Source organism: Vicugna pacos, chromosome 20 (genome assembly GCF_048564905.1).
Source record: "Vicugna pacos chromosome 20, VicPac4, whole genome shotgun sequence".
Classification (NCBI taxonomy): Eukaryota; Metazoa; Chordata; class Mammalia; order Artiodactyla; family Camelidae; genus Vicugna; species Vicugna pacos.
In genome coordinates, this window is record NC_133006.1 from 11,841,588 (window position 1) to 11,865,053 (window position 23,466).

Below are 23,466 nucleotides of genomic sequence, written 5' to 3' on the forward strand. Positions count from 1 at the left end.
TAAAGAAATGTCATATACATGCCATGTATGTGGGGACCCCACTGGCTTATCACTCACCTCCCAAGTTAGGAGTGTGGCTGGGTTTGTTAGCTTGGTCCTTTGGTGGGGTGACGAGAGAAATCAGAAGAAAGGTTCTGTGGAAGACAAAGGATAATTGGATTTGTCATTAGTGGTCTGTTTTCGATTATCACAATTACTCGAAGCACATGGAGAATTATTTCACTAAACACAGTATTACACAGTATTATACAGTATATACTGTATTTAGATTCCACACATAAGTGAACCGTAATATTGTATATCACTTATATGTGGAATCTAAACAATAATACAAATGAATGTATAGAGCAAAACAGAAACTGAGTCACAGATACAGAGAATAAACTAGTGTTACCAGTGGGGAGAGGGGTGGGGGAGGGGCAAGATAGGGGTCGGGGAGTAAGAGATACAAACTGCTGGGTATAAAATCAACAAGCTACAACGGCAAGTAAACAGCACAGGGAACGTAGCCATTATTTTGTAATAACTTTAACTGGAGTGTAATCTATAGAAATACTGAATCACTATGTTGTACCCCTGAACCTAATATTGTAAATTAACTATATCTCAATTTTTTTTAAAAAAAAGCACATGAAGAATCGCGACCTACAGCAGACTACTTCATGCTTTCACTTCACCCCTCTCCTTCATTATATTAGAACCACTGACAATATGGAAACAGGCTGGTGTGAGAGATTTCCCTTTCTCCATGGCCGGACCTGGATCCCGCTTCTTCTGAAGGAGTCTCTAGTTTGGGAGGGAGATGGAGAGGAGGTGGTTGAGTGCCATGGGGAAAAAGAGAAACATGAAAACGACCCCCAGCCCTCAAACAGCTCCTTCTCAGCGGGTCTGCTGAAATCCTCCACAGTCCAGTCGTCCCCTTGGGATGCACCTGGGTCTGAAGTATCCTTGTGTTTCAGGCATATGGTGTGGATTGGTAACACATTCCCCCACTGGTGGGGTCACCACCACACCAACATAGACCTGTTCATCCCAGTGGATATAAAATGAATGCGGACAAGAACATTTACTATCCTGGGCTTGGGGAGTGGAACTGACACTCCCCAGGCAGGTGCCCCAAGGAAAAAGAGTTACATGTGGACTGTAGGAGATTGCTACCTGGAGCAGCCTGCAGAGTAGGAGAGGGGAGGACAGATGATAGTCTACTTCCTCTGCGTAGGGCTGATAAAGCTGATTTTCCACTACTGGGTGGAGAAAAGGTAGGGCCGTAAGAAGTTAGGATAAACTTGCCAAGGACCTAGGCTAGTGGTTCTTTACCCTGACAGCATGTTAGAACCACTGGGGAGCTTTAAAAAAAAAAAAAACAAAAAAAACTAGGTACACCAAAAGCTGTCACAACATTATAAACTGACTATACTTCAGTTTTAAATAAAGAAAATTAAAAAATAAATGACTCAGCCCTACCCCAAGAGTTTCTGGTGTAACTTTTCTTGGGTGGAGCCTGGAAGGTGGTATTTTTTAAAAGCTCTCTAGGTGTTTCCGAGGTGCAGCCAGCGTGGAAAAACCACTGACTCAGACAGTCAACAAACTGATAATGAAGTTCTGGGTACAATCCTGACTTAGCTTGCAGGTAACAACACAAGGGGAAGTGGGCAAAATAACTATTTTCCATAGCCCTGAAGAGCAGGATCTCCCTGGGGTGGCTGGCTGCCCGGATCAGTACTGAGATCACAAGAGAAAAGCCGGAAGGGACTGGAAGAGCCAGGTCTCTCTCCTGAGAGCACGGTGGCCCACCCAGGGGAGGTGGTAAAAGACTCTTACCTCAGGTAGGCTGGGTGGAGGAAATACATTGCTAAGATATTTCAGAAGGCTTAGATGAATAGATCTCAACCCCGACTACCTTAGAACCAATTGGAGAGCTTGCAAAACTCCCCAGACCCAAGTCACACTGCACACCAGTCCAATTAGACTGTGTGGGGAGGGGGACCGGGCAGTGTATTTTATAAGTTTCACGGTTGATTCTGATACTCAGCCAAGATTCAGAACCACTGCTTTAGATCGTTATTAATGTTTATTCTTAGTAAAACTTGGTTGGTTTGTGTGTTTGTTTGTTTCCAGCTGGAAAGGATGAGGGCCATCAGCAATCGCCTAGGTATGGAGACGGAGGACTGGGAACAAGGCCAAAGCTTCGGGAAGAGTAAGGCTAAAGGGGACAGAAAGCAGAGAAGAGGAGGGTAAAAAAATCAAACGGGAGGAAACAGAAAGGAAAGGAATCCAGGGAGGGGGCAGTGCTGGTACTTGGGGCCACAGGGTGTCCAGTCCCCGGGGACCCGGCCCTGCTCCCTCCAGACCTCCTGCGATGCCAGTCCACGCAGGCCACGTGGTTCCCGTCAGACGCTGGCGTGGGAAATCTAGATCACCTCTCCTCTCATTACTGGGTTTGTTCCCTGGATCAACCCTGAATTTCCTTTTGCTGCCACTTGAAAATTTCCCCTCACTCGGAACAGCAGGAGGGTCACACCTCTGCATAACAATGGTTTCTAAGTTAGAGGAAGTGAAGATACTTGAAAGGGCTTGTATCCTGTCCCTGAACAGGCCCCCAGCCTTCTTTTCAACTCCAGTAACCATGGCAGTGGGCCTTGAGAGTCAAGCTATCAGGAAGATCTTTGTGGAGGGTCAGAATTTGTTTCCCTGGAACCTGCACACTTTGGATGTGGGTCAGCCCATCAGAGTCTCAGTGAACCAGTCATGGGGACCCGAGACTGTCCACCGCCTCTACTTCCCCTGTTTCATCGCCTGCTCTCCTGCTCTGTGGTTTGAGGGTCACTCCTCCAGGCCCTGCCCCCATGTCACTCTCTTCTGACTGCATTTAAATCTACTTGCATCTCTTTGGATGTGGTCCCTGCACTCCAGGTAGAATCTGAACAGCGTCAGAGAGGCACTCACTCAGCACTGCTGGATAATCCCTGCCCCAAGGTGTTAGGTGATGGTTTCAGTAACACCTCACATGCCAGAAACTCCGACGTGGCTGTTACCTTGTCAGACTTAAATGCAAGGAGTGAGTGTGCGGGCTTTACCTCTGATGTCCTGGAGACCCATTTCGCAGAGGTTACTCGATCCTTTAAGGCTTGTCGTATCTGGGTAGGTAACAAAAGGCACTAAGAATTAAAAGATTATAAGAAACCGACACGTGTGCTTTGGCCTGGCAAACACTGTGATGAGGGAGTGTTTTATCCAGAATTTAACCCTGTAAATGTTGATATTATTATCCCCATGCTACGACTGAGGAAATTAAGACTCTGAGATTGAGTGACATCCAGCCAGTCAGCTACTAAGAGGAAGACTGGGGGCCTGAGTTCAAGTCCCCTGACTCCGGACCATCCCATCACTTCCCCTGAGCCCCTCCTGCGGAATACGGGCGCCCTCTGCTTGAATCTGCTCCCGATTTCCTTCTGCTGTACAAAATGTTACTCGCCTTCCAAGGACTCGTAGAAGCTCTGTCTTCACAGTCAATGTATGGCAGAGTCCTCCAGCTCAGAGGGACTTCCCCCTTCCCTCAACGTGCAGTTTTCTTTGTCACAACTCAGCCTCCAACGGGAGAGAAGCTTTGCCTGGGGTCAGGGGAGGGGTCTGTGTACTCAAGAATCCATCCGGATACGTGAAGACACACTGGAGCATCTATTTAAATTTTTTTCTCATCTTTTTTTTAATTTCATGTTTCATAATGTGCACAATAGATACTTTGTACATTAATAATATACACAGCTGGAGATAGAGGCTCACTGCTTTTTCACTGATCCTAAAAGTTAGAAGAATACTGGTACATACAACTTTTGGTCAGCCATGTATGGTCCTGTGACATCTTTGAGTGTTTATCTTTTACATAATAATTTTAAATACAAGAGGTTTTGATCTTGATAGGACGTTCCATGTCTTGGGGTTCTTTACACATCTCACAACCCCTGACTAGTAAGTAAGAAGGTTCACTAATACGTAATAAGGCTGCTGTTCCCATTTTGGCTGTAAATACTAATTGTGGTGTCTGTAAGAAAAAACATAATCATACGGTCTATAACTACATAATACCCTAAGTGCTTTCTCTGTGTGTTCACCTGGGAAATTGCATTTGTTTTTATCCCAATCTAGTGGAAAAGGCAGGGAGCGCATCATTATCTCTGCTTTCCAGTTGAGGGATCTGGGGTTCATGAGTTAAGGGACTCCCCAGCAGCACACAGCTAGTCCAGAGAAATATCAAGTCGAAAGGACTGCTTACCCAGCTGTCACCTCTTTTACTACGTGGGTATGGTATCCTCATAAGAAAATGAAAGGACCTCTGTGAAATGTGTTTTTTGCAAGCCTTGGATAGTAACTTAATAGTAGGGTAGCATTGGCAGTACAGTATTTAAATACATAAAGTGAAAAACAAACCCTGCAGTAAAGGCATTTGCATCCGCGTTTGAGAAAATTTGTTTTTACCAATCTAAGAGGCAGGGTAACACAATGGAAAGTGGGTGCTCTTAGAAGCCTGAGTAAACATTGATGTTCTGTTCATTTGTTCAGTTTTTATTTGTTTTCAACTCCCACCAACTATACACACTCATCTGTGTTTGGAGAACGCCTTTCCTTGACTCCACTGCTCTTCAGGGGAGAAGCCAGGAACTCACCCTCCCAGCCTCCCTTGCAGCTAAGATGTAGCCACGTGACCTGGGCTCAGCCAATCAGACCTGACAACGCAAGCAGCAGGCGCCCGTGGCCCTCAGCAGGCAGAGGGGAGGAGTTGCAGGAGCAGCAACTCTAGCTCAGCCCGCACTGTCTGACGTCGCCCTGCTGGGCAGAGCTGTCGGTGCCCAGCAGAGTGCGGAGGAGCAGTGGTGTCTCACGTGGACCCGTCCGAGCTGTGAATTGGGAACTACTCTTTGTGTGCGGCCTCCATGCCCTCAAGCTGGAGAGACCTTCCCAAAGATGCGACTGTGAGATTTCATCACATTTTCTGCTTCAACTAATTAGAGTGGGTTTCTGCAGAGATCACGGGCAAGCTCCTTAATCACTCTGAGTCTGAGGTTCCTCATCTGTAGAACTGAAACTAGGCATACCCAGCATCATTTTAAGGATGAGAGCTAAGGTACCTAAAATGCTTAACCCCCTAAGAGCTTGAAAGCTGGTAGTTATTACTTGCATCATAGAGAACAGTGATGTCCTTCTTAAGTGTCTGCGCATATGGCTGAGGTGAAAGATCTCAGTAAGTGGTCTTTACACGTGAGCATTTCAGGGCCAAGTACTGATAATGCAGGCGGAAAAAGACAAAAAACAAACAAGACTAATTTACAGTACCTTGGGATCCAGGATTGTTCCAAACACCAAGATGAAAAAGCCCTGGGAAAGATGAAAGAGGGAGGAAGAAAACATTTAACAAAATAATAATGATAATAGTAATTAACACCAGCACTCACCATCCATTTCTGTTCTGGTAGAAAGAAAACTAAAGTACAAGCAATGATTAAATCTTAGACTCTCTCATTTTAAGGTTACACACCTAGATTGATCTGTTCAAAGTGCCAGTCACTCTTCTAGACACTCAGGTACCTCAGTAAACCAAGCAGACCGAGGTCTGAGATTCACACAAGGATGCTACAGGAATTTCTTTTCTAATTTGGGCAAAATATAATGTTTTGCATTTCACAGGAGCTGTGCGTCTCACCAGAAAATAACAATCCAAGTTTGAGTCCGAGGACATGTTAAACAATGGATGGCAGCCTTGCAGTCCCTGAGCAATCAGGAATGAAAGAATGGTCCACAGAAAAAGCAAAAGTGGCTGCGCTTAGCTTTCATTAACACCTGCAACCTCCTTCCCCCATCCACAACCAAAAACTGGTATAAAGCTTGCAAAGAAAAATCAAGTACATGGATCCTCAGAAAAATGATTGCGTTTCCAAGTACATTAACAGGTGCTCAGACATAGGTGCTCTGAAGATGATGATATGGAAGGAATTAATCAGTTCTCATATGTCTTACCATGCATATAAAGGCAGACCCCATTAAAGTCAAATGGAGGCTGTTCCTTTTACGTTTTCAACTTACTTTTATTTTCATAGATATATAGATATAGATATATAGGCACAAATCCACTCTGGAAGAAGGAAGGAAAGTATTCGTCCCATTTTTCACATAAGGAAGCTCAGAGATTCAGCTTTCAAAATGTGATAGACAGCATCGTTCATTAGACAAAATTTCTCTTAAAGATGTGGTTACTCAGGCCTTGGTTCACCTGAGAAGAGATGTGAGCTAATGATTTAAGCATCCTTGGTAAGCGGCTTCGATTTCATCATCAAATGTGACCCTTATCCAAGCAGAAGCCTGTTAAGGCTCATGGGTTTAACATAAATGGCACCATAAAGATGTCACAGCCACGTGGTCATCGGCAGGAACAATACCAACCCCCTGTGACCATGATCTGTGAAAGCTCAGCTGAGAGGTGGAGGACTTCACAGTGTCCTCATCAGGTACCAGTGCGTGGCCAGTAGTTCATCCATTCTCCCAACACACTAAAACACACTCCCCATTCGGCCAGTCCAGCAAGCACTCCAAAGTGTGGCATGCTTCCATCACACTGCTCTTTCGTGTGACACTCTTAGCCTGCAAGATAACTTCAGAAATTTGTCATTGTGTCTGCTAAGAATATGTGACTGCATGGTCCATTTAGTTATAAAATGTCATTTGTATAAAGATGCTTGAGCCAAATACATCCCAGTCTGGTTTTGGTACTAGGGGTACATTTTAAATCAGAATCTTCATAAATTTAGTCCAAGAATTAAATTTTTAAAAGATCTGCGGACCACAATTCTAGCCTGTTTCCTCCACAAATACATATCCCCTTGACTAAAGGACTAAGAGTAATTTCTCTCTTGGTAGGATTTTCAGTTTCTTGAGTTTGGACTAATTATACTCATATGAACATTTAGCATAATGCGTGGCACAAAATAAAGAAGAAACGTGGTGTCTCTGTGTGTTTGTGTGTGTCTGTGTATGTCTGGGTCTGTGTTTGTGTTTAATTGCTTTACTATACAATCTTCATCTGTGCAGCTATAAATATGGAACACGGAACTATTCCACTAGGATCACGTTTCACTGGCCCATGACTTCTTGAAGAAAGTTACACAAAATGTCATTCAGAAAATTTGGATAAAATATTAGTCACAGAGTTTAGTAACTGACTGAGAAGTCACTGGAAGCAGCTTCTCTGAATTTCCTTTGGTAGATAAAGTGTAATTTGAGCAGATAAACCTCAAGATGTTTTCTCAGGTTTTAAAATATGTGCTTGAGGGGAGGGTATAGCTCAGTGGTAGAGCACGTGCTTAGCATGCACAGAGTCCTGGATTCAATCCCCAGTACCTCCCTTAAAAAAATGTTAATAAAATAAATAATAAAAATAAAATAAATAATTAATAATTAAAAATCAAGAAAAATAAATAAACCTCTTCCCCCCTCCAAATTTAATTTAATTTAATTTTAAGAAACTGCTTTACTGCTATAGACTGAATGTCTGCATCCTCCCAAAATTCACATGTTAAACCCTAATGCCCAGTGTGAAGGTATTTGGCTGTACGGCCTTAGGGAGGTCATTGGTCATGAGGGAAGAGCCTTATGGAAGGAACTTAGCGCCCTTATAAAAGAGGCCCCAGAGAGCTCCTTGGCCCCTCCCAGCTCGTGGGGTTATAGGGAGGAGAAGGCTGTCCCTCTGCAAACCAGGAAGCAAGCTCTCACCAGACACCAGACCTGTGTGTGCCTTGATCTCGGACCTCCCAGCCTCCAGAACCGGGAGAAATAAATTTCTCTTGTTTATAAACCATGGTATTTTTGTCATAACAGCCCGAATGGACCAAAACATTTACTTCTCTCCCAGCAAATAGCTATGAGGTGTCCCCAAGCCTCACCCAGCCCACAGTTATTCTCGGTAAGTACCAGGGAGGACACAAGTCCGAAGTTACGGACTGACCGCTGGGCAGTTGAGGCAGCCACTGGCTGCATAACGGTGCTCTCCCAGCAAAGGGAGCGCTGGAGCTTCAAAACCAGGAAATCTTAAAAAGACTCTTTCTCCTGCATCCTCTTGACCCCCCGTATCTTTAGGAGTCTCTCTTCTCTGTCTGCACCATCAGCTTCAGCTGCCCTGCCTCTCAGTTCGTCCTCAGTGTCTGCGTGTCCTGCTTTTTCCTGCTCAGCCGATCCTGTCCCCCCCATCAGTGGTCTATGGCTCTCCCTTCTCCCCTCCCGCACTGGGAGGGGATGCCCCGATCAACAGCTATGCTGGGAAACGCAATAACCAACTCTCCTAATCTGTAGCACTAGCCAACTCCCATATTTAAAGACTCCCACCACAGCTGATTTAAATCTAGCAGCGTGACGTCACCGGACATGGAGCTAGGAAGAGACCGGCACATGACCATACCTTGTTCCCACCCTACAGATACAACAGGTGCCAGTACCCTCAAGATCATAGTAAAATGCAGACAAACGATTGCTAAGTGATGCCTTTTTAAGGATGTTTGACCTTTGTTGTTAATCGAAATTGTTGAAATAAAGTTTATATAATTTAATTTTTAATGATGTCCATGTTTACAACCAATTCCTGAAAATAGAACACTCGGCTCTCTTGAGCCAGTACAAGCCAGCTCTGGTCCAGCACTGCCTCGTGCCTGAGCAGGGTCAGACCCTCCCCCAGACCCTGATCTCAGTTTCTCACTGTCCCATAGGCATTGGCACTTAGATGCCCCACCCTCCTGGCCAGGAGTCAGGTCAGAAACTGAGTTGAAATTACAAGTTGACTCTGTAATGACAGGTAAAGGAGCTCATGATACCAAAATACAGGTGTACACAGCCTGATCCAAAACAAAAAGTCATGATTAAGATGTCCCCGAGGGAGACAAGGGAAGGAAAATGCTGGTGGAGTGAGACATGAAGTCATTAAGGGTTCATGACAAATGACCATGGGGAACCTGAAACAGAAGTTTAGGAACACTATGTTTTGACCCCAGTCTTACCAAAGACTAGCTGCATAAGCAAGGGTAAGGCAATTGATAGTTACCAAGAATTATACAAAAAAATACAGGGTGAGGGGGAAGGGTGTAGCTCAGTGGTAGAGCAAATGCTTAGCACCCACAAGGTCCTGGGTTCAATCCCCAGTGCTTCCTCTAAAGGTAAATAAATAAGTAAACCTAATTACATCCTCCCCCTCTCCCCAGAAATAAAATAAATAAATAAAGTAACTGTTTCCCACTTTATAAAAAAATGTAGAGTGCAATTAATATTTTCTACAGAAATGCAAAAAAAAAAAAAAGAAAACCCAGAGATTCAAACAGTGAGGCACCCCTATTACTATGAACATTGTCTTTAAGGCATCAAAATACTTACTGTAGAATGAAATCACATATACTTAAATTTTGAAAGAGAAAATGAGAGCATATTTGACCTAAACTTTCTATTACCCACTAGGTAACACACCATAGTCTTATTTTCAAATAAGCATAGATTCAGGAAAAAAAAGTCATTTTGTAGAAGCCTTTAGAAAAATAAAAGCTTTCTTTTCAATTAGCTTCTATCTACATATTTAAGATTCAGTATAATAAACTTTGGCTCATCAGTACACTGTGACAGAAAAAAAATTGAAAAAAACAAAATTTCAATCAAATAGGGAATCATTAAAGAGACGTATTTATACATAGCAACCTGATAAAATGCTAGGATGTATTTTGAAGGGAACAATTAAGTTGTATAATAAAATACATTTTTAACCCAGGTATTATGTGAAAATATTTTTGTATATAATTGTAGAAAACTTGGCAAGGATACACATAAAACTGTGAACATCACTTAATTCACAGAGGTGAGATAAGAGAGGAGAGGTAATTTATCTTTAATGTCACTCCGAATGGCTTGCTTCATTAAAATAAGGTTTCCAACGGTCACTAAAAATTCCGAATAGAAAGAATCATGATAAATGTGCACAGTTACATTTCTAGATTTTTGGGGACGGTATCATTTAATTTCTAAACAGTAAGCAGCTCAGCCTACTGTTAGGCAAATTGTGGTCTTTCAGTCATTTTAGTATTTGGTTCTTTCCTGTTCACTGTTCTATTTTCAAACACTCATAAAGTGGGAAGGTCTTCTACCCAGTTTATAAGTGAGGAAAACGTGGCTTGGAAAATTTAAGCAAATATCCCAAGAGAATGTTACATGTCAGTCAATGAGAGTCAAGATTTGAATCCAGGCCTTCCTGGAACAAGAGCTTCTTTTCTGACTCAATAGGCTATTTCAAATCCTTTGTCTTTTCTAAAGTAATATGATGCCACAAACCCCTGCTCACAAAGCTTCTTCCCGAATTCTCTCACGCGGCCTCGGTTAAAAGCCTCTGGGCTTACCTGGAAGGCGTTGAGCAGGGAGAAGATGATGTGGAAGGCCAGGGAGCGGTCATCCAGGACCGTGGCTATTCCGAATCCCCAGGTCAGGCCCAGGAGCGGTGTGAGGATGGCGATGTTCTTACTGATCCGCACGATGGCTCTCACCTCCTGGAACATGGAACTCCCGACGGCTGCTTGCCGGGTCTTCACAATGACCAGTGTGACTGTGACCAGGTTGACCACCACGATGGCCAGAGCCGGGACCACAAAGGCCAGCAGGGCCTTGGTCATGTCCCAGTTGAGCCAACAGGTCTCTGGCCGGAGGTAGCCTTTGCCGGGCTCAGTGGCAGCGACCGTAATAGCCGCGATGACCAAAGGGCAGCCATAGCCCACCGTGAAGAGAGAGGCCACCAGGGCCGACTTGGGCAGCGTATGGAAAACGATCAGGATTCCGTAGAGGATGAGGAGAGCCTTGGCAAGCATCCAGAAAAACACGGAAAGGTAAAAGAAGTGAACAAAAAACGTTGCTGCCACACATGCGCTGTGGCTCGTGGCTGGACCACTCAGAAAGGCAGCCACGATGAACCACACATCAGCTACCAGCAAGGAGGCCGCAATGTTAGCAATGCACACGTGGCGTAAATACGAGATCTCTGTCTTCGTCACCTCGCCCCAGACCAAGGCCTCGATGGACAAGCAAAGGACCAAGCTGCAAATAGAAATACCCAGGCCGATGTATGTGATGTAAACCAGGATCGGACTCTCCAAGACGTGGGGCGCCATCAGAATGGAGAAAGAGGTAAACAGCCTGCTTGGCCGACAGGCGCAAACTGCTTGCTGGGAGTTCTCCTGAATCATTTGGCAAGCCTGCTGGTCCCATCTGCTCTCCAGGGAGTGCCAGCCCACACACCGCGTCCTTGTTTCCTCTGACTTGCTGATCTTTTCAAAAATCAGTGAGATTCTTTGAAGTTCCTTGGGCAGAATGACAGACAGGACAAGCCCGTTCACCGTGACGTTTTCCAAAACACTGGCTTCTAAGATGGCCCCAAGAGTTGGAAAGGCGATGCTGATGGCCTTAGAAGGAGAAGGCATCTTCTGAAGTTCATCTCTACTGATCGACACCCTCCCAGTGACCTCATCGCCTGTGTCATTAACTCTCATGGAAAAAGAGAAATTCTTTCCAGCGTCGTCTCTGGAGATGGTGGTGCCCATGGTGTGAATGAACACATCTGCTATGTCAATGGGATGTTTATTTATAAACAGCTTTCTTGCAAAGGAATTGACTGAGTGGAGCAGGACCCAGCTGCTGTTCCTGTCCGGGATGAAGGTCCAGTTCGAGATGCTTTTGCTGTTAAGAATGTGGTTGGCCATGATGCTGTAACTCTGTCGATGGAGAACGGCATTAGTACTGAACCACTCTCTGAATCTGACGGGAGAGTCAAGACTTACTTCTAAAAAGAGGGGTCCTCCAACTGGTAGCAGAGGCGCCCCCTGGGAACTTTCTAGAGATCCAGCATCTCAGACCCCACCCTAGACCTAATGAATCAGAATCAGCATCTTACTGAAATCCCCAGGGGACCCGCCCACTGCTGAAGTTTGAGTTGGAGGTTAGAGCTGTCAGGGGATGGCGCTCCTCCTGCTCATGCAACGCCTTCCCCGTGTGCTCACTGCCGTCCTCAGATGCACTTCCCACCTTGGTGGGACTAGCTCCTGCTTTCCTCTGTCAGAGTACTCGTTACATAATCAGCCTCTGTTGAATCCCAACTATGGTCAGGACCTTGTTCAGGGATATACTGAACTAGAGATTGACCTCAGAGATGAAGCCTACTTTTTAATATCCTCTGCTTTGGAAGATCAAAGCAAATAAAAAAGGGGATCCAGTTCCGTTGGACATTCCTGTAGCAGACGCACGAGGCTGTTTTCTCTGCATTCAGTTATTATCCATTTTAGCAACCTGACCTGACTCACAAATGGAAGTAAAAGTCCTTCCTTCTGCAGGACCTGGTTTAGTTCTCAGAGGCTTTCAGCCAAATGGACACTGGAAAAGTTTATGTCCGATCCAACGCCCAGTAAGTGGTCTCTCTAAATGTTTGTTGATTGAATGTTTTCACTTTTCCATTATTTACTCTTCAGTGAAGACTTCTTGAACACTTGTTATGCTAAGCATTGGAGAGACGGACGTGAAAGACAGGGTCTTCAGACCCCAGAAAGCTCGCAGAGTATTCAACTAACCTGCCTTCCTTTCCCAACAAAATAATACCCCTCTGCACCCTCGAGGCCACCCACCTGCATCTTCGCCTCGTCGACGTCTGTCGTCAGCACAGTGGAGATGTTGCGTAACAGCTGCACGATGACCGCGATGTTCCCCGGGATGCGGGGAGACCGCTGAACGTTCCTGATCACACAGGACAAATCCCGCGGGCACTTTCGCATCAACACGTCTGTAATGGTCTCCGACTTCTCGTTGGCATATTCAGTTATTTTCGTCCCTCCAGATGGTTGAATGGGATAGTCATCTGCCTAAGAAACGGCAAAAAGAAAGAGATTTTGATCATGTTCTCTTGGTTTTCAATGTAAGCGGACCTTTACTAAAATCTAAGACAGCCTGATTGCACAATTGCCTACTGCAGCATGTCTTGGTGCTTTCCGTTTTCCAAGTCACGTTTGCTGTGGAATGACCTGCCGAATACCAGGGTGTTTCAGCAGGGAGTGAAGCCCCAGCTTGTCCCCCACCCGACCGCTCCCCAGAGCAGCGGCCGCAGTCTTCAGCGCACCCGCGCCGACCCCGCCTGTGGGCGGACACTGCACGCTTGCCCTGTGTGGCCGCGTCAGTTCCTAGTGCCACACAGGCTCATCTCTGCTGCTCCCGAGGAGGCTCGGGGGCACACTTTTGAAACAGAAATGCCGGGCTGGATTTGGATGAATCAGCTGGAGCACCGAGATGGGAGACTGACTGAGAATAGTGGGAACAGCGACCCGTGGGAACACCTTCAGGCTCTGGGACCCACCCTTTAGAGCAGTGGGGGCAAACTCTGGCCCCAGGCTGGCTGCTTGATTTGTTTTGTAAACAAAGTTTTATTGGGATTCAGCCTGCTCATTCACTGAAGTATTACCTGTGGCTGCTTTCACTCGACAACAGGGTTGAGCAGTTGCAGCAGAGACCATCTGACTCACAAGGCCCAAAATATTTGCCATCTGTGGCCCTTTAGGAAAAACTGCCAGCTGCTGCGTTGGAGGACCCCTTCGGTGGCCCCGGTCCTGCCTGCCCCTTCACTTGGACAAGGGGTCCACGGCCTGACACTCTGCCTGCTCAGAACCCCACCCCTCCTCTGGGTACTGGGCTTCCCTGCGGGACAGCTCGGAGCCACTCCCAGGGCCCACCTCTTCCCTAAGTCTGTGCTGCCAAGGAGGGATCCTGCACCAGTGTGCTCACCCAGGGCAAAGGGACACTTGTTTTCAGGTTATAGATGTGTGGTCTTGGCTTCCTCCCACCTTCAGGTGCCGGGTGGACTCTGGATGGAAGGGAGGCCAACAGAACTCACTTTATTAAGCAGTTTGCAAGGTTGCTTTCAAGCATTTCCACATGGAGACATAGGGGATGTGGGTCTCCGTGTGTATCTTGGCTCAAATCAGGGGTGGGAACTGGGGGGCAGACATCCTGGGGCAGGCAGCTTTCGGAAGTCTGGTGGGGAACTTCAGGTGTAGCCTGCACTGGCCACACCCCAAAACAGGGAACAGGAATGTTCCCAGGACAAAAGAGATGCTAAAGCCGATTGACTCCCCTGGAGGGATCAGACCCGAACTTCAGAAAGGTGAAGCCCCACCGGAAAAGGAGAAATAGAAACAAAAGGAGAAGAAATAACATTGGCCCTGATTTTACTTAGTAAAATTGTATCCTTTTAACTGTATAATTACTTAAGTGAATGCGGGAATCTGCTCGTTTGTTGGACTGCAAAGTCCTTCCCTGTAGGGTTACTCGCTTCTCATTCCCTAATGAGACAGAGCTCACCCGGGGATCTTGGTGCTGCGCAGATTCAATTCAGCAGATCTTAGGTGGGTCTGAATTCTGCACACCTCAAAGTTCTCAGGGTTGCCCTGTGCTACAGCTCAGTGTCGGACACATTAAACATCTATCGAGGCTTTGGGGTATTACAGAGATAGAGTGAGGATGGAGAAGTAGGCTCTTCCAGCTCTGACCTAAAGGATCAGGTGCCTTACGGCATGAAAAGGTGTGGGAGACCACAGCACAAACCTTTAGATGCTCAAAGGTAAGAGCTCCATTCTCGTGTGGAGAAGACAGGTAGGTGTGTTTGAATTCATGTACAAATGCACTCACCTACCACGCACAGGCTCTGTCTTACTGTGCGCTATAGGCATTGCTAATTTGGGGCTCCACTTTGAGTGCGAGAGAAAGGGTGTTACCTCGAAGATGTTGAAGGCAGTAAGAGTCCGGCAGGTGTCAGTGATCTTGTGCCATTTCTTTTGCCTGCATAAAAACCCCATATTCCCCTGAGTGTCTGGAGGGCAAGATTGGCTGCAGGAGGACTTCTCTAAGCAAACGCCATCGCATACACCTGAGAAAATAAAATGTATCAGCATTTGATGGAGAGGTCTGGGGTCCCAACTGAGTGGACCAGTTACCATGGCGTCAGCATCGTGAAGGCACTAAGTCCTGTGGACACCAGATGTCTTTTCTTTGCAAAGTGGAGGATGATTGAAAGAGATTAGTCATATATTTCAGTGACAAACTCCTATTGTTTCCAACAAACGCTTGAACTCAAAAGTATAAAATAGAGAAAAGTAGAAGTGTCCCAACTGAAGTGAGAGGGAAGGGCCCACAGTTCAGTCCACAAGGGCACTCTCACACCCCACGGGAACCCACCCCCCAGGCAGCTCCTCTGGCCCCTGCAGCTCCCATGATGCACTTAGGAAGCCCCTGTACCGGCTGTTCTCTGAGAAACCTCCCAGGTCCGGGACTTTACAAGGAGTTTTGTCACCAGTGAGTTCCCGTAGACCCGTGCTAGCTGCTGCTCTGTTTTGAGCTGGCTCAATCCGAAGGATTGACGGCAAAGAATTCAGACCAGGATGGAGCAAGGAAGCTGGGAGGGGAGGAGAGCAGGGGTCAGAGGTGCAATTTAAGATGAGGAAAATAAAAGGAGAGTCCAAACGCAAGCCACCGAGGAGTCCCATCTCCAGGAGACAGAGGGCTGAGAAGAGTCCTGCATGACAACAGATGAACATTATCACGTCTGTTCATTAGTGAACTATGCCGACATACCATGTGGCCTGGCAGACAACTGCTCCTTGCTCTTGCTGGCAGCCTAGAAAGGGAAAATCAAAATTCAGGTCAAAAGCAGTTGCTGATGTGCCCAACCCAATGATTCACTTTCATCACAGACTAATAACCACATGTAGACCGGCTATGCTGGTCCTACTATGATAAGTAGAGTTAGAACTAGAGCTCAGCCCTCCTGACTCCTACAGCGCAGCTCTGTCCCCCCACGTCTGAGTGGAGGAGGAGGAGGAAGATGCAGGGAATTACGAGCATCTCGGGATGCCCTAAACCCATCTTGAGTGGGCTGTGGTCTCCAGTGCACCACAATAAAGCACTTAAAAGTGAACAATTCTGGATAATGTGTGACCCATTAAATGGAATCCAGTGAAGTTACATTGTATTAATAAGATACGTGGGCAGAAGGCCAGGGTATGCTGTTTACAAGGAATTCTGAAACTTCCTTCTTTAGTGAAGGAACTGATTCACTTCCCAGTTAATCTGCCAGAGCCCATCCGCATGCAGCTCCTTCCGGTCACTTCATTTCTGGGGCGACATCCGGCATGGGCCACTTTAGCTTCAGATACCAACCATCCTCCACCTAATTCTGTGAAAAAGACACTTGCAAACCGGTAACCTCTTAACTGCTTAAGCTGCCTGAGAGAGGTCGGGAGAGGGCCGGGAAGAAGCTCCGCCTCCAGCCACCGGCAAGTTGAGAAGAAAAGGATGGACTGCTGCTGGTGAGGGGAGCCCAGGAACCAAGAAGACAAAGCCAGGCTCCCATGCTCGGCCTACTCTCCAAGTTCCGTCTTAGGAAAAAGTGTGGGCGAGGAAATGAAAAGAAGTAGTTCCAAACTCTGGGGTTGGGCTGCCTCCTGGAAAGGGCTTTCTGAAGGGGTCTCTAATCTCTCCCAGAGCTGGGCACAACTCAGTGCTTGGGGTGGCCAGGGGAGTCACGGAGAAAATCCCCATCCAGGGGCACACCACTTAGAGGGCAAAGTAAATGTCACTTGGAAACTTCTGGAAAGAATTTCTAAAGTCATTCTATCCTAAGGAGGCTCTTACTAAGAAGGTGCATGTTAACAGGAATCTGAGGACAGGGTCCTGGCCTTGACCCTGCAGCTGGGCAGGCATGTAACCTCAAGCGGATCACCCTCCACGCCACGTGCCTCAGTTTCCCTCTCTGTAAAATAAGTGAGTGACGCTTCCGCAGTTGACCTCAAAGCTCCCTTCCAGATCTTGTGTTTAAATAATAATACGTTCTTCCCAAGAAGCTCCAAATAATGTTATATCCTCTCTCTCAATGATTCTCTACAACTTGTTTTAAATATATAACTGAATAAGAAAATTTAAAGGACTATGGTATGTGCGAAAATGTTCCGGAGAGAGCCACAGGGCTCACTGTCTCACAAAACTAACCAATAGTATGTGGCTACAAACTCCATCCTGGTGGATTAACCATTGACCAAATTGCTCACTGCTCCTTCCAGCCCATCCATGGGGCTCGCCGTCAGGTTTCTCAAAGGAGATGCCATTTGGGGTGGAACAATGCTTCATTCCTGGTCCTGCCCACTAAGTGCCATTAACCATCTCCCAGACATTGTAACACCGGTCACCACCCCCACGTTCTCAAGTTTCTTTAAGGAAGGAGCACCGCCCTGATTACCAGCACCTGAAACCTTCGCCCTTAAAGGCTATGGAAAGAAGTTTATCATCCTTGGATCATGTGAACCCCTTTGCATCTCAGGAACTTAGAGAAAAAGTGGATGGGAAAATAATTTGCAGCTGTTCGCTAAAATGGGTTTTGGTGACTGGTCGGTGCAATTTCTTCCGGCTGGACCTTTCTACCAGTAACCTCTCTGTACACTTCAGCTCAGATAACTGAGGGCTGGTTACTGGTGGGTTTTATTTTCCATCTGCTCTCCCCACCAGCTCACCCTCCCACCTCCCCTTTCTTACCTGGCATAACCTCCTGCAGGACTCGGTGGGCAAGAGAAACACTAAGCAGTACAGCAGAAACACCCGAGGCATTGTCTTCTGCACAGCTGCCTTTCTTGCTTCTATAAAAAGAAACAAAAAGGCAAACTGTCTCCCATCTGAAGCTTTCAACGTTCCATGCACACCATTCAGCCTGAGACTGGGTTCAGTCCTTGGTGCTGTCGACTTGGGCTCCTCTGTTCCAGGGGTGGTGTCCCCGTGGTCTCCTGTCGACTTCACCAGGACCCGGCAGGTGTGAGCACCCGTTGAGCCTGGGAGGCCTAGGCCACGGCTGTGATAACCTCCAGCTTCTGCTGTCACCTTGCATGTGACATTACTATGGGACTGTCTCCAAAAGAAGCTGCCTGCTGGGGTGTCATGCATCCCAGCCCGTGTTCAGGGAGCAGCACGGTGAGTGAGGCAGGGCTGGGAAACCTGTAGGTGGCTACGGTGGGAGGCGAGCTGGTGGGGAGAGCAGATTACAAATATCTTTTGAAGGAGAGTGAGCACCAGCCTTGGGCTATTGTCCCTCATTTCCCGCCTAGCTCTGGAGCTGTATCTTCATAGGTAGGTAGGTAGCAACTGCTTCAAAACTGACCTCAGACACGCCCTGTTATTGTTATCTCTGCCAAGACTGGTGTCGAGACTGAAAGGATTTCTTGGCACCCAGAACAGTGCTGGACACATGGCGGGGACACAGTAGACTCAATAAAGGGGAAGAGTCAGGAAGAACTGAGGATTTGCATCGGAACATCTGCTCTGTGGAAGACTCGCATAAGTTGAAATTTATAATATTAAATTTTAATAATTTGAATATTTTTTATCCCTGACTAAGACGCTCTTTGAATGGTATTGGTCGTGTCTTTGCTTTCAGATGGAAGGACTCAGAAGACGTGGATGCCATCAACAAAGGCCAGGAGCTTTTGCAACGGCTGATATTTGCTACTTGACCAATTTTAGCCAAAAATGAAATCGTTTTATCCCAGTCATGCATAATTCTATAGCAAACAATGCTATTATTTTAAAGACTAGGCAAAATGTATTCTTTAATCATGTTTCCAGGGTTGAAATACTTGCCAGGCTGAAATTCCAAAGGCAGAAAGAAAACATGGGAGCTGCCTGCTCGGATGCGTTCTGTGTGTGGGCCCAACAGAAACAATCATTTGCTTAATTTAAATACACTTGCACAAGTGTTAGAGACCAGAGCAATTTTAATAGGGTGATTTGGAGGGGAAAAAAAACCCAACTCTACAATTTCAACCCTTAAATCTTGATTAGGAATAAAAGGAAGTATTGGCATAGCCGTCACGGCATTTGCACACAAGTATAAACAGAGCTCCAGACAGAATTTTATCAGACACCCTGAGCATTTCGATCACCAGCTCCGTCAGCTGACAGTCTGCGGCTCCCACCTGCACAGTTAGGTTTTGCAGTGAACTGCTGACGTTTCCAGTGAGATCCACAGAACGCGATGGAAGTTCCAGACAGACTGCGGGAACGCACTTCAGGTGACCTCAGGGGTGGAAGATTCCATCGTCTGTCATTCAGCCATCCTGCTGTTTCACCTCTAGTCGATGACCCATCCCTTCCTCCCGCCTGAATGCAGGCATCACAGAAGGCAAGAGGAGGGTACAACGAATAGTTGCTATCTATTTACTTGGTGCCTGGCACTACGTCTACATTAGCTCTTTTAATGCCATCAGGTAGTTCCAAGTGACTAAAGTGACTTCTGCTATCTTCCAACATTAAAGGACGAAACGCTGACCCAGGCTAGCCTCACAGGTACTAAGGGGCATATTGGGATTTGAACCCGGGTCTGTGATTTTGTTTTTTTCAGTTTGCCATGTGACTTTCCTAATCTAAGAAAGAGTTGATCCATATATGGAGTCATGGAGTCAATTCTTTTTTTTTTTTTTTGATGGTAGGAGGTAATTAGGTTTATTTATTATTATTTTTTTAAGTGGAGGCACTGGGGATTGAACCCAGGACCTCATGCATGCTAGGCATGTGCTCTACCACTGAGCTATACCCTCCCCTGCTGGAGTCACTTCGTTGAGAACATTTCACATGTAACTTTCACCTTGCCATCATAAAATGCTATGCAATAAACAGAGAAGTTATCATTTTCCCTTTTTTATCAAAGGGGAAATTGTCCAGATAGGAAGTGGCTTTTCCAAGGTCACGCCCCAAGTTATTGGAAAAAACAGACTCTTTGGACTCCTGATCCAGGGCTTTTTTTTTGACTGCTTTGCTCTGTCCCTGTCTTCCTTCCTGTCCTCGTTGGAGATGGGAAAGGACGAATCACTGTCTCTAATTACTGCCAAAAAATTATATATATATAGATATAGATACAGATATGGATAGATAGAAAAATAGATAGATGGATATGGTGATGCAGAGATAAGGGATCTAGGTTTAAACAACGTTTAAAAAAGTTTAACCTAAATAGAATTGTCTTCAGAATTCCTTCATTCTTCATCCTGAATCATCCCCCTTGCTGGGCCCAGATGCTCAGGGGCTCACTTTGGATCCAGCCTAGAATCTCCCTCCTTGGACAGAGCTCCTTACTCTGAGGCAAACTTTCCCACATCAAGGACCTCCTTGCTCGCGTCTTAGCCTGTCCGAATTCCACTGACTGCCAAACAGCTAACGGACCAGACAAGCTGACCACGAGTCACGTGAAAGTGAATACTAAGGGTTTGTGATTTAATCATCCTGGGTAAACGTACATTTTAACAGGGGTTTCCGAGAGGTAACCTCTCCAGCAGTAGGAAGTAGAGGCACTGACCCAGGTCAGTAGGCAAAATTCGTGGGAGCAAGAATGCTCCGGGATCCAAACCACATCCACAGAGCCACCCACTCGTATGTTTAGGTAAGCTCTCTGTTTTCTCCAGGTGCTCAGTTTTTTAAACTTTAAACTGTTTTCATTGGTTCCCCTGAGCCTTGGCCAGCTTCTCTAAATCTCTTTTGAATTGGATGCTTTCTTCTTTATGCAGATTTCAAGCAGCGCTAAAGAATGGATGGCTACTCACACTTGAAAGTAAACAGTAGCCAGGGAGGAAGCGTGCCGACGGCATCCATGCCAGGCACTGGGTAAAGGTGTGCCCGAGAACCTCCTACCCTGAGAGTCACTGCAAAGCCAAAGGGGGAATTTAATCTGACAGAGGCTGCCAAGATAAACTAGAAAGATTATAAACGTACACAAAATTTGGAAAAGAATGCTAAGTAACGAGGTAGATCCAAATTATGGAGGCATTGCAGGACTTCTGGGACTTTGTATCATTTAGAAATAATTTGAAGTACAGAAAAAAAGCACACTAAGCAAGTTTACTGATAGCACTTGAATACATAGTAGCAAAAACAAGACTGAAAGCAGTATCCTTGTCAAATAATGTGTGTAGTAAATTATGATCAATCTATATAAAGGAATATTGCACAAACATTAAAAACAGTATTATATTAGCCTGAGGACGCAGAATTATATCATATATTTAAATGTATAATATTAATGGGGAGGTCAGTAAGATGCTGTATATTACGCACATCTATAGAAAAACACTCATGGGATTTCTCAGTTAAAGTGATTGATTGGAAATGAATCATAGAATATTTCCTCAACACAGACAAAATGTTGACAACCTAGGGGAAAAAAATTCACTAATTGCAACAAAGTGAGAAAAGGGGCAGGACTTAAGGGAATAACTTCAAAACTGTTAAAAGAAAGAAACAGAATTTTGAAGCGGAGTAGAATATAGAAGCAGAGCGCCACTCTTAAATTTTGTCTTCCTTTTCTCTGCCCCCGTTAGCCCAGCTATAGAGCAGGAAAAAACCTTCAGGAAGTCTCATGAATACCCGGAAACCTAGGGAGAAACAAAACGTGAGAATCCATTTGCTTTTCCTCTTCTAACCGGAAAACTTTTAAACTGGATGTTGAGGATAGACTGGAAATAAAGACAGGAAACACAGAGGCTGAACCCGATGGAAATGATGTCTCCAGAGCTTTGCCCAGAGTCAAAGAATCTACGCAGAGCCCGACAACCTCTGCTGTTGGTATACACCACCCAGGACCCTTCCATGGGGATGAGGAGCCCCACGGGGGGAGGGTGGACTCAAAAAAGCTCATGGCCAAACAGGCAAGGAGTGAAGAGGAGAATGCTATTGAAGGTCAGGTTTACTGGACTGAGCAAAAGTTTCGGGAGGAAAATGCATGTGACAAAGGCAGCGGAGAAAAAGGCAATGTTGTTGTTTCCAGACAAAGCATCTGGGTGACTTTTGACAATGTTAGTCAAGAAAGGAGACACAGAAGGAAAAGCAAGTCTAGAAGTGAAGAGAAATAAATGAGACAGTTGAGCTGATATTTAGGTAGCACTAAGACTGAACATTTTCTCTCAAGATTTATATGTTTCCATTAATGCACATTTTCTCCCAACGTACTTCTGCCATCTTTCAGATAGCGACAGACTTCAGCATTTTTAAAAATAAAAGCCGCGTTATCATCATGACTAGGGAACATATTGGGGCATAATGCTTCATACTTCTTCAAAAGCATCCCAGAACTAGGTCATATCATTCATGTGGGTTACGACTCAGAAGCGGAACAGCCTAGCATAAAAATACGTAATAGTTGTAAAGTAAGTTTATAAGATCAAAATATATGTCAGTTCCATCACATAAGAATGATTTCTGAACAATGGATGTCTATAAAAGCACTACATTTGAATATTTATATAATATAAATCCTCATAACCATGCTCATTGATGAGTAATAATTCTATCTTCTTTCTGAAATGAGACTATTAGAGTGAGAAGTTTTAAGAAGCACCCCCACTGGGATCAGCATAGCAGTGAGGGGATTAAAAATGTGGACCTCTTGACTCAGTGCCTTAATAACTCCATTAAAATATGCATCCTTCTTCGACCAGAGCTTTTTCAATTAAATCACAAGTAAGAGTTTCAGACTACTTTTGAAATAATTTCATGATTTTGGGGGGTGAACTTTAGTTCCATCTTATTTGATATTTGATATTTTCTCATTTTATCACATTTATGAAAATAATTTTTCATAACTCATGTATATGGAAGATGTGAATAATTCTTATCATATAAGTAGAAAGAAAAAAGTGTCCTCAAATAGATCTTCAAAAAAATGTAATTAAAAAAGGTTTTAATTGAATAAAGTAAAAAAGAAATGGAAATAAGGAGCCATCTAATTTCTAAACCTGAAAGAGTGTGTCTACCCCGTTCAGTCCTGAGTACTGGGGAAGAAAAACACCTTTCGTCTTGTGGGTTCTTACATTTCACGTTCTTTCTTAATACTTCGTGCCTTTTCTCTGTAATCACTTTAATTCTTGCTGGAATGGAGCTTCCCAGACTTCTTTAATGAAGGTCTCTGAGTGGTCCATTCTCTTAATCTTTGAGCGTCTGAAACGACTGTTATTTCGCTCTTACTCTGGATGATGAAGTGAGTAGATGGGTCAGGGCATCCATGTTTCTTTTCAAAGGGCGATTTGTTTACAGTTTGGTCCTTGGGCAAGAAGAGACTTTGGCACCCAAAAAAGCCATTTCAAAACTGGCTTTCGCAGGATGAGATCCCAGAAGGAGGACAGCCACCATGGAGAACTAAGGCACAGAGGTTTCGGGTGGAAGCGACAGAGCATCTCAGAGGCACAGCCCGCATTTTGGAGGGAAGCAAGGCCTTCTGGGTACATCGATGGAGGAAGAATCGACCTTCAAACCCAAGTTTAGGAAGACTCCACAGAGACCACGACACTCTACAAAGCGGCACACACACATCTAGCGGACGTCAGACTGAGTCGGTGCAGGTAA

General features: G+C 45.4%; 1 protein-coding gene and 1 non-coding gene across 3 annotated transcripts in view; both read right to left on the reverse strand.

Moving 5' to 3' along the window:
• The window catches only part of LOC102529006 (putative adhesion G protein-coupled receptor F2P), a 29,877-nt gene that overhangs the window by 3,214 nt on the left and 3,197 nt on the right, over positions 1–23,466 (reverse strand). Inside the window, exons 2-9 of one of the 2 annotated variants that reach the window (XM_006201928.4) lie at positions 17,623–17,723; positions 15,670–15,712; positions 14,814–14,965; positions 12,678–12,911; positions 10,413–11,774; positions 5,332–5,373; positions 3,078–3,137; positions 58–134 (exon numbers count right to left, since the gene is read on the reverse strand). In XM_006201928.4, coding sequence (XP_006201990.2) covers positions 87–134; positions 3,078–3,137; positions 5,332–5,373; positions 10,413–11,774; positions 12,678–12,911; positions 14,814–14,965; positions 15,670–15,712; positions 17,623–17,694 — 2,013 coding nt within the window. In that variant the 5' untranslated portion in view covers positions 17,695–17,723 and the 3' untranslated portion in view covers positions 58–86. Of the gene's footprint in view, positions 1–57; positions 135–3,077; positions 3,138–5,331; positions 5,374–10,412; positions 11,775–12,677; positions 12,912–13,824; positions 13,904–14,813; positions 14,966–15,669; positions 15,713–17,622; positions 17,724–23,466 lie in introns of those variants that run through there. The other variant, XM_072944853.1, reaches the window with a different exon arrangement.
• Positions 19,602–19,674, reverse strand: TRNAA-AGC (transfer RNA alanine (anticodon AGC)). Its single transcript has one exon. It is a non-coding gene; the product is annotated as a tRNA-Ala (tRNA).